Source organism: Balaenoptera borealis (genome assembly GCF_965194805.1).
Source record: "Balaenoptera borealis genome assembly, chromosome: 2".
NCBI classification, from domain to species: Eukaryota; Metazoa; Chordata; class Mammalia; order Artiodactyla; family Balaenopteridae; genus Balaenoptera; species Balaenoptera borealis.
The window spans coordinates 134732734-134744271 of NC_138867.1; the positions used below are offsets into that span (position 1 = coordinate 134732734).

Here is an 11538-nt window from a genome sequence, read left to right on the forward strand (position 1 = left end):
CTGCGTGCTGCAACTACTGAGCCCGTGAGCCACAACTACTGAAGCCCATGCGCCTAGAGCCCGTGCTCTGCAACAAGAGAAGCCACCGCAATGAGAAGCCTGTGCACCGCAACAAAGAGTAATCCCTGCTCGCCGCAACCAGAGAAAGCCTGCGTGCAGCAACGAACACCCAACACAGCCATAAATTAATTAATTAATTAATTAAAAAAAAAAAAAAAGTTCAGGTCCCAGGGCCTCAGTCCTGGAGATTCCAAGTGTGTAGGTATGGGGAGGCGGGGAGGGGGGGTGGAACATGGTAAACTGCTCATAGTCATTGTTTTGTTCTGTCTTGTTCTGTGCTTTAGATTCTTCAGGTGATTGTGATCACCAACAAAGTTTGGGGCACAGGGGTTTAGGGAGTTAGGCCAGATCAGTGGTTCTCAACCAGGGGTGATTTTGTCCCCCAGGGAACATGTGACAATGTCTGGCATCCAGTTGATAGAGGCCAGGGATGTTGCTAAACATCCTATGATGACAGGGCAGCCCCCATGACAAAGAATTACTGCACCCCAAACGTCTATAGTACTGAGGTTGGGATAACCCTGGGCTAGAGAACCTTTCTAGGTTCTTCTAAAAGGTCTTTTCTAACCCTGAGATTCTAGGATGCAAACAATCAGCATGGCCATCTGTGGATTATTTGTATGTGAGGATGACCCACCTTTGGGATTAGGGGGTGGAAGAGCTTCTAAACTGTGTATATTTTGCTCCATATACAACAAGTGTATGCCCACCACACGAGGCTCTTCTCTCTCTGGCTTTCACTTATGGCCCTCAGTATGCCTAAGTTAAGCAAACCATAGCAACAGATTTTGCAAATATCACCAGCACAGATTGACAGGTGGGTAGGAACAGAGCCTTAGACACAAAGTACTCAAAAAAACAGAGTTAAGACTTTCAAGTTCCTACCAGGACTGAAAAAACTGGTCTCCCCGTTTGTTAGTACTTATTTCATCAGCACTGGCAAAATTGTCAGTGGGGTGAAGGGTGTATCTTGGGGGCTTCCCCTTCTCTCCACTTCCCTCACGCAACCAGCAGCTTCGTGTTCTTTCTCCTTTTGCCCTGCAGCAAAATCAGCACTTGAGAAAGGGCCTGCAAAATATATTCCCATTAAGAAAATGGTGAAGCTTCCAAGACAGAAGTTTTGTGCCCTTGTGGGGAACAGAGAAATGGCTTCTAACGTTTGTTGAATGGAGGCACCATAGACTAGGAGAATGAGCAAAGGTTTTGCTCACCTGCCACATTCAAGGTTCAAATCCCAGGTCTGCCTCCTATATTTGTAGGTCGTGAGAAAGTCACTTCAGTTCTGCAGCACTCAGTATCCTCATCAGGAAATTGAAGATAATAACATCTAGACTGCAATGTTGTGCTGAGGGCTGGACAATATCTGTAATGAGCTCCAAGAGGGCAGAGCTTGTGTCTGTCTGCCTTCGTTTACTGTCTATGTCATCACTAGAATAGTCTTGGAACCATGGTAGGAGCTCAAGAAATGTCTCTGGAATGAATGAATGAAACGGTAGCCATTATAGCTGAAAGGCTGCTCTGTGCCAAGCTGGCCTACAGTATTTCCTCCTTTCACAGGCAAGAAAGTGAAGCTGGATGCATGAGCCTGGTTTCCTGGGATCGCTGATTTTCCATTCTTTCTAACCCTTCCAGGGCAAAGAAGGAGCCTTCATGGTACGAGATTCCAGGACTCCAGGGACATACACTGTGTCTGTTTTCACCAAGGCCATCGTAAGGTATGGTGCTAACTCAGCGAAGTGGGGAGAGACAGTCCTGAGGTGGGTGAGCGATGAGCCACACACAGGAATGTCAGACAGTGCAAGAGGTAGAGGAGTCCCTAGAAATACTGTGTTTCCCTGATCCCTGTGAGAAGACCAAGGCTAGGGAGATTAAGAACATAACTGAAGTCACTTACCTAGAAAGTGACAGAGCTAGGGCCAGATGCCAGGTTCCCTTCCCAGTTGGCATCCCTGAGTGCAAAGCTCTAAAGAAATAAAATACCTGGTCTTGTATTTGATGCATTTATAATTTAATCCAAAGAATAACAGAAAAGATCCTTTTGACTGCAAGCGAGAAAATATGAATTCTAGTTCTGGCTCTGCTAATAAAACTATCCACCATTTATTGAGTCCTTACTACGTGCCAGAACCTTACATATCCTTTCACTGGGGGCTGGTCACCTGGGTACCCTCTGCCTAGCACATAGCAAAATTCCAGACTCCCAGGAGAAAAGCAAGCATTGAGCATAAGCCACATTGTTTATACAAACAATTTAGGTATAGGGAGCCATCCTTATCAGTTAGAGAATGGTGAGAGCCCTCCTAAAATCTAAGTTCTCAGAAGCCAGCCAAGGGCCAATCTTGCAAGCAGGCCTTTCTAAGGATAGCAGTCAGGGCTGCTATGTTAACTCTGCTACACAAAGCCAAATAAGTACGAAGGGGCCAAGAGGCTTCCTTAACATATGCTGAAGATTAGTTAAATCCACACAGCAGGGAAGGCAAACATGTAGCACATACAAGACGATTGCCCATTTTGAGGTTTTGGAAGAAACATCACCAATCCATCATGGCACCAATCCTGAGTCCAGATGCAGCCTCAGAGTCCTTAATACAGCACCCAAGGCCAACCTGTCAAGACTGACACACAAGTTGAAATATATCTGCCATCCATGTGAGAGGGTAAAAAACAAAGCTAATAGGAATCTGCTACTAGTAGACATTTCTGGGTCTAAACATTGCTTCTTAATAATCACTGCATTTATGTTTCATTTGTTTAAGTGAGAACAACCCCTGTATAAAGCACTATCACATCAAAGAAACAAATGACAACCCCAAGCGATATTACGTGGCTGAAAAGTACGTGTTTGATTCCATCCCTCTCCTCGTCAATTATCACCAACACAATGGAGGAGGTGAGTTCTAAGGGACAAGGCCAGAGGGGGACCCTGTCAGGGGAACTTGGAGAAAAGTGACAAACACCCAGCTGGGTTTCTTCATCTCAGACAAACTGACCATAAATAATAACTATACAAATAGAAAAGGATGCCAAATATTTGATTATATTACATATTCTTCATTAGCAAATTCTGCTGCTGGAATCATGAGATTTCACCACCTGCCCATCTGTGACATTATACCTCTTCTCAGGGAAGATGTAATATCAGTGATTGGGCTTTGGAATTCGTTTTCCAGAATAAAAATAGCTTTTGCATTGGATTATATTTTTTCCTGGTGATTTGGCTTGGATGGTTGCTATGGTAAAACTCTAATGACTGCCTTTCACTTTGTAATCAACCCAGGCCTAGTCACTAGACTCCGGTATCCAGTTAGTTCCTGGAGGCAGAAAGCCCCGGTCACGGCAGGGCTGAGATATGGTAAGCAGTGCATTTGGGAATGTTATTCATTTGCACTAACTCACATCCCTAGAGGTCTGGGGTAAATTCTGAATGGACTTCCCCAGACGTAAAATGATCATTAAACAGGTACACTGTATATCTGGAGATGGTGTGCACAAATGAACATTTACAATGTGTGTAAGATTCCATCTATACGTATGCACATTTATCTAGGTCAAATCAATGTCTATTGGTTTTAGATGACAGTTCATCAATGAAGTGTTTACTGAGCACCTACTTTGTACAGAGCACTCTGCTAAATGCTATTAGAAAAAAATATTAGAAACCAGTGCTATAGTACTGTGTTCTTGCCTATTTTCTAGAACTTCTGTATCATCTAGTTTGTTAGGTATGGGTCCACTGCAAGTGCTGTAAGCCAGCAGCATCCAGAAATGTCTGTCTGCATAGCACTGTGTTAAATTTTTTTGAATCCTTTTAGGCAGGGCATGCATCTCTAGGGCCATAGGCCCTACTCTTCCTTCTTGTCCTATGGAACCGTTTCACCCACTTGTGATTTTCTGCCTGCATCCCCTGGTCCAAACTGTGCTGGTCGAGGAGAAGGCTGGTGTACCTTTCCTTTTATGTCTTCTAGATTGGTGGTTCTCAAGCTTCACTGTGCGTCAAAGTTACATAGGATGCTTAAGAAAAGTGTTGACTTCCAGCCCCGAGCCAACATTTACCAAAACACAGTCCCAGACAGTGGGGTCCTGGGGTTGCCTTTTCAACAAGTGCCCCAGGTGATTTTGACACAGGGGTTAGAGGGTGATACTTTGAGAAACACTGTGTGGGCTCTCCATCCCTAACCAGCACCATATCTGCACACAGTAGGTGCTCGGTACTGTTTTCTGTTGAGTCTGTGCCTCAAAGAGGTAGAAACTGAACTCTTTATGGTACTAGACCAAGCATCAGGAAAGGATAATGCCCCTCAGCCTCCTTATAAAAATAAGATAATTCTAATACCTGTGGAATCCGAATGTGCCCATGCTGGATGGAAGCCCGGAGAGTATTTTATGAACCCACTCATTTTTGCCAGTGTGAAAATTGAGACTCGGATCCCTTTTATTCATTTTTTGAGCATTTATCGAAAGCCTACCTATGTGCGAGACTGTATGCTGGCTTGCACCTCTGTACCAGTCCTCTTGGAATCCACCACCTTACCCCTAACCCCTGCTAAGGCCTAGCAAGTGCTATGTACATAATGGATGCTCTTGATGGATAAATGAATGAATGAATGACCAGTTCAAATAAAACTTGCTCTATGTGAAAAATGACAATAAAAATTTTTCAATCAGGTATAGGAAATGGTTGGGACCTTAGAACCCTTTCACTGACTTTCTTTAATATCTCAACTAATGCCATCCTCCTTTCTCTTTCCATGTAATTGTCCCCACACACATTTTTCATGGCTTCCAATACATATTCTATGTTATTATTTGGGAAAAAAGATGTTTTTATCTATCTGTAGTTCTAAGTATACAGGCTTATACCATTTTCCATCTTTGAGTTATATTAACAATAGGCTAACATTCTGTATAGGGCTATATAGTCTCCTGATAGTCCTATACTTCATATCTACTGCTTGTCAACTCTGGAAAACTCTTTCTCTTCCAGGGAAATGGGTGATTGATCCCTCAGAGCTCACTTTTGTGCAGGAGATTGGTAGCGGGCAGTTTGGGTTGGTGCATCTTGGCTACTGGCTCAACAGGGACAAGGTGGCCATCAAAACCATTCAGGAAGGAGCTATGTCAGAAGAGGACTTCATCGAGGAGGCTGAAGTCATGATGTGAGTGGCCAATACAAGAGTATGCAGAGATACCTTGGGAAGGATGTTCTGTCCTGTGCTCTTTAAATACCATTCGGATGCCATCTTGGGCCACCTCCCTGCTCAAGTCCAGCGATGGCTTCCCATGGTATGGAGAATAACTCCAAGCTTCTCACTGTGGTCTAAAAGGCCCACCATGGTCTGGCCCTGCCCGCTCCCCAATCTCATCTCCTACCCATCTTTCCGCTGGTTCCATGACATGCCAACCACACAGGCCTTCGTTCATTCTTGCATACACCAGCTGAGTCCCTGCCATTCTTCAGGTCTCAGCTCAATGAGACATTTTTGTTTGGGGGAGGGAGTGTATTTTTGGGAGACTAAACTTAGACCATCTCACCCCTTGCCATTTTTCTCCAGGAAACTCTCTCACCCCAAACTGGTCCAGCTCTATGGAGTGTGCCTGGAGCAAGCCCCCATCTGCCTGGTGTTTGAGTTCATGGAACACGGCTGCCTATCAGATTACCTGCGCAGCCAGCGGGGGCTCTTTGCTGCAGAGACCCTGCTGGGCATGTGCCTGGACGTGTGTGAGGGCATGGCCTACCTGGAAGAGGCATGTGTCATCCACAGAGACCTGGTAAGAGGGGGGAGGGCAAACCCCTACAGGTCCAGGGTGAAGGGGCATGTCCCACTGAAATGTAGAGCTACGAAGACTGGGAATGCATGAATCAATAACAAGGCATAAGCCCTCTTCTTTTCCCTCTCAACTTCTTCCTTCCTCCACCCGCTGTGGGATGTCCTCATGGGACTCAGATCTGGGCTCTATTTCCAGCCCCACCTCTAACTTTCACCCTCTGAGTTGGAGTTTACATTCTTTCTAAATAAAGCTGACAGCCTCTCCTTCTTAACCTCTCTGTGTCTCCTTTTCCTCTTGGTAAAATGAAAGAAATTGACAAGCACATGTTTCTCAAAATGTTATCCAAGGATCTACCAGGATCATATTGGGGTGATCCTAGAACCATCCTCAGAATCTCTGGGGGTTGAGGCTTGGGAATATTCATTTTAACATGTCCCCCCATGGGATTTGCAGGCACATTAAAATTTGGGACTCATGGATCTTTTCTTGGTAAGGGCTCTTCCAATCGAATTAGGGACCATGTATCATCCTTACTGAGGAATAGTTTTAAGAGAATTAGCAACTTCAACACATTCTTATTTTAGTCAAATGGGTGATAGCTTCTTCATATCATCCCTGAGGTTAATATCAGGTTGCACTGGAGTTTACAGTTGGTTACACAACACCACGGATGTTTCTTCTGATTAGGATCCCAGGAATGAAGATGAAAGACCAGATTTACTCATCCTGATAAAGGATCTTAACAGTCAACTTTCCATCAGGCACTAGTGAAGCTTAATTAGCACTTGTGAAGCTCCTCATTGCTTCTGCACAGCAACACATGGAAAAGCAAAGGACTGTGATTATAGGAGACTCCTTAATTACTGATTACCCACCAAGTTTTCCTTTCCCTTTCATTTGCCTGTCTCTGCTCCAGGCTGCCCGGAATTGTTTGGTTGGAGAAAACCAAGTCATCAAGGTGTCCGACTTTGGGATGACAAGGTAATACGGACCTGTGGTGCCGGCAAAGTCTCAGGAATGGGATGCAGGCCACCAGGACACTCAGACGATCTCTCTCCACTCTCTCGCCAGGTTCGTCCTTGATGACCAGTACACCAGTTCCTCAGGCACCAAATTCCCGGTGAAGTGGGCGTCCCCGGAAGTCTTCTCTTTCAGTCGCTATAGCAGCAAGTCGGATGTGTGGTCATTTGGTAAGTGTCATTCTGGTCCCACTCCCACATGACCTGGGACTGTGGGCCAGCTGTTTTATTTGTCAAATTCAGGTAGCCTTACTTGCCCTGAACACTGGATGGTGAGGGTGTCCCACTGAGAGTCTGTAGAAACAGCTCTGAAAGGAATGAAGGGGCCCTCATTATTGTATCTATTCTTGGACATTTTTGAAATAGGGGCAAAAATAAAAGTGAAAACAGGATGCTGGTGATAGCTGCTGTGACATCAAAAGCTGGAGTCAGGAGATTAGAATATGAGCCCTTGAGAGCAGGGATCATGTTTTTTCCAACATTATATTTATTCTCACATTTATTCCCACATTTCACTATCAATAAAGTATTTTACCCATTCATTCAACAACGATTTATTGAGCATCTACTACATGCCAGGAGCTAATTTAGGTGCTCACAAAGCAGTGGTACATAGGATAGAAAAGGCTCCTATTCTCTTGGAGCCAAGTTTTAAGGGGAGACAGTAACAATCATGTAAACAAGCTAACAAATATGTGTATAAGATAAAGTCAGGTAGCGGTAAGTGCTATGAATAAAACAAAAGAGTAATGGGAAAGAGAGTAACTGGAATGGAGGGAGGGTCTGTTTTAAATAGCAGGGTCCGGGAAGGCCTCTCTGAGGAGATGACTGTTGAGCAGAGAGCTGAATGGTGAGAGGGAGCTGTCTCCATTTGAAGGTCCAGGGAACAGTGTCTCTAACAAAGGAAGCAGCAAGTGCCAAAGCTTGGTGTGTCCAAAGAAAAGGGGTACTGACTTAGTGGGAGAACTGTAGGCAATGAAATCGGCAGGCCATGGTAAGGAATTAGAATTTCTCATAAGTGCAAATGGGCAAGAATGAAAAGACAGAATGAATGATGCCGGTGTGGCAAGAAGTACTAAATATTCTTGCTGGATGTGTCATGTCTTTCTAAGCCATAGTTTTTGCATATTAATGTATACACAAAACTATACTGGACAACCTCTTTGACTTGGATTGTAAGAAGGATTCTACTTCGGACAGGAATAGTTTGGAGTTTGATGTTGTCATTCTATGTGAAGGGAAGGTTTGCCAAGTATATTGACTAGTAGTAGAAACCAGGGAGAAGATGACTAATTAAATCTCTTAGGAGAAGAACTAACTAATCTTCTCCAGCATTTTAGAATATCCATTTCCAACAACCAAGTGATTTTTGATTTTGAGTCCTAAATTGTTCCTTAAAGTAGTCACCCTGTTCAACAGGCCTAACTATGACTTTGTTAGTCAAATTTAAGGTACAGAATGAACTTAGAAGGAAAAAAACTGCGCTTGAGCAACCTCACATTCTCTTTTCCCCAGTGCATATAACTAGGAAGGGTATGGCTGATGTGTGGCCACTCTCTATCGGTACGGCGGGTCATGCTGCACCAAGCCAGGTGTCCCATAAAGAGATGTTTGCAGCCATGGCCACTTTGTCACATTCACCTGTGGACTCGGAATGGGGTTTATTCTGCCACAGGTTGTTAGCCTAGGACTTTGCTGCTGCATCTTATAATTAGAGAGTTGAGCTAAAGTCCATTCCTTCCTGAAGGGAATTGTCATCTAAAGTGTCCAAAGATGAGACTGACTGATGGAAGCAGAATAGAAGGGTGAGAAAACTGGGGTGGCAAACCTGAGAAACAGAAACCTGGATGGAGGAGAGCTTTTGCCTGCCTCAAGGCCACTGGGCTTTGTCACGCATTTTGAGGTTTTTCCCCTAATTAACTGCACTATTTTTTTTTAACATCTTTATTGGAGTATAATTGCTTTACATTGTTGTGTTAGTTGCTGCTGTATAACAAAGTGAATCAGCTATACGTATACATATATCCCCATATCCCCTCCCTCTTGCGCCTCCCTCCCACCCTCCCTATCCCACCCCTCTAGGTGGTCACAAAGTATGAGCTGATCTCCCTGTGCTATACCGCTGCTTCCCACTATCTGTTTTACATCTGGTAGTGTTTATATGTCAATGCCATTCTCTCACGTCGTCTCAGCTTCCCCTTCCCCTTCCTCGTGACCTCAAGTCCATTCCCTATGTCTTCGTCTTTATTCCTGTCCTGCCCCTAGGTTCTTCAGAGCCTTTTTTTTTTTTTAGATTCCATATATATGAACTGCACTATTTTAAACTAGTCAACTAACCTCTTTGGGCCTTACTCAGTTCCTCAATGCATCACAAGGATTGCGTGAAAGCAACTGTTTTCCAGCCAGCTTTCCTCCATTTTCCAAAGAAATCTCACTAGAAATCCTGGCATCTTGGGGTGCTAATTGATCTTATTTACTGAATTTCCAAAACTCCTGAGGCATTTCTGAGGATCCCTTAGAAATTCTAATCCAGTTGTCTGGGCTGGGGCCCAGGATCTGCCATTGGAACAAATTTCTGAGTTGATTTTTCAAAACTTCAGATGTTTTAGGGATCATACTTTGGAAAACTCTGCCCTCAGGATCTCTGGACTATGCTTTGAAAACCACTGGATTAGGTGATCTGCAAGCTCTGTTCCCACTCTGACATCCTATGAATAGATGAGTACATAATAAAGCTGGGTGTAACATTTCTACTGAGGGCAAAAAAGGAAAAGGGATTAAATCAGAGGTCAAAAATGGACAACTTAAAGAGTTTTGCTTGGTTAACACAGTATTTCTTTTAAATCAAATTGAGTTTATATTTTAAAACTCCCAATTTATGACTTATCTTTAAAAAAACAGAAAATGTGGCAATTCAGAGCCCTCATTCCCATGTGCCCTATGCTGGCTGGAGCTAAATCACAGCTGCCCCTTTGGGGACAGAATTTTTGACCTCCAGTTTTTCACAGTCCTCCCTAGTCCCTATTATGCAGACCTCATCCACTCCATTCATCTATATCATGTGTAGACATTTGAGTTTACATCCCCTGCAACTTTTAGTAGTAGCATTTGAGTTAGATATAACAAAGGGCTGAGCTTGAACATTCTTCACCACTAGGAAGGTAGGGAAATCGCTCTTCTTTAGAAATAGCACAGGCCTAATAAGCCCCAGGTGGCTTTTGATATTGTACTTTCTGGAGGTAGGGACTTGAATCTTAATGTCAAGGAGTCTGTGATTTCTAGAGGTAAGTTGGTTTGTTTGCTATTTAGGAACTTTATCACTAGCTGTTTTGATTCACCATTTCTCATAGGTGTGCTGATGTGGGAAGTCTTCAGTGAAGGCAAAATCCCATATGAAAACCGAAGCAACTCAGAGGTGGTGGAAGACATCACCACTGGATTTCGGTTATACAAGCCTCGACTGGCCTCCTCGCATATCTACCAGATCATGAATCATTGCTGGAAAGAGGTCAGTAAAGGAAGTGGTTCCCCCCGCCTCCTCATTATAATCTGCAGTTTCAGGGTCTGCCCCCATCCCTGAAGAAAGGAACCCTCTCAGAGGATGAGGCAGTAGGGATGACAAAATAGATTAGCAAGAAAGTGACGTTGAGCATCTATTAACTAAAGGAGTTACTCATCCCTGGAAGAGCTGGCAGGGACCTTAAATGTTATTTGATTTGTAATATAATGTCACAAGCCATCAACATACTGTCAGAAAGGAAGAGTGGGGAAGGCCTATGTCAATTTTTTGAGAAAAAAAGCATCTGTAACATCATAAAACCATTAAATATACATGAAGTTAGTTCTATAAACTGGTAAACAGAAGTTCACTGATGCTGTGAAACTATTAAAATGACTGAATTAAAATTCATTTTATTCATACAACAATTCAGAATGGGAGCCAATTACTCTGCACCCTCCCAGACATCTCAGTTATCCTTGGGTGGCAGGCTATGCCTTAAGCCACATCAGCATGAGTGTTAGATGTCCTTGGGTGAGTTAGCAAATTTTAAATTTCAACCACAGTTGAAAGTTGCTGAATAGAGAATTAACACAAATTCGGATCATGGAAGGGTAACAGGGGGGATTTAAAAAGTATAGGATACTTGGGTTTTATCTCAGTTTTATCATTTCTTAATCATTAATCATGGGCCATTCTCTGAACCTCCTTTTTCTTACTGTAAGATAATTAAATAATGTTTGCTCTGTAAGTTCATAGAGCTTTTGTCATCAGAAACAAAGAAATAAACCATAAAGACATAAGGAAGGGTACAAAACAAATCTAGTCCACATCTCAAGGATTAAATACTATAACAATTATGATAGCTGACATTTAGTACTTTTTTCTTTCTTAAATAACATTTTGCATTAGTGTGGTACATTTGTTACAATTATTCTACCACCACTGATACATTATTATTAACTAAAGTCCATGTTTTACATTAAGGTTCACTGCTTTTTTTATACAGTTCTGTGAGTTTTGACAAATGTATATCATGTAACTACCATTATAGTATCATACAGAATAGTGTCACTGCCTTTAAATGCACTGTGCTTCACCTGTTTATCCCTTCCCCTCTTCTTCCCAAATCCCTGGAAACCATTGATCTTTTTATTGTCCAAGTTCTGCCTTTGCCAGAATGTCACATAG

The 11538-nt window shown here is 43.1% G+C and overlaps 3 protein-coding genes across 5 annotated transcripts in view; 1 reads left to right on the plus strand and 2 right to left on the minus strand.

The window, feature by feature from the left end:
* MED7 (mediator complex subunit 7) overlaps positions 1-11538 on the minus strand; it is a 116679-nt gene that overhangs the window by 86323 nt on the left and 18818 nt on the right. The gene's annotated exons all lie outside the window — the stretch shown is intronic.
* GARIN3 (golgi associated RAB2 interactor family member 3) overlaps positions 1-11538 on the minus strand; it is a 101266-nt gene that overhangs the window by 69002 nt on the left and 20726 nt on the right. The window lies entirely within an intron of this gene.
* The window catches only part of ITK (IL2 inducible T cell kinase), a 78912-nt gene that overhangs the window by 62045 nt on the left and 5329 nt on the right, over positions 1-11538 (plus strand). Inside the window, exons 9-16 of the mRNA XM_082379086.1 lie at positions 1693-1775; positions 2817-2950; positions 3338-3412; positions 5045-5216; positions 5613-5829; positions 6746-6810; positions 6901-7019; positions 10199-10356. Coding sequence (XP_082235212.1) covers positions 1693-1775; positions 2817-2950; positions 3338-3412; positions 5045-5216; positions 5613-5829; positions 6746-6810; positions 6901-7019; positions 10199-10356 — 1023 coding nt within the window. The remainder of the gene's footprint in view (positions 1-1692; positions 1776-2816; positions 2951-3337; positions 3413-5044; positions 5217-5612; positions 5830-6745; positions 6811-6900; positions 7020-10198; positions 10357-11538) is intronic.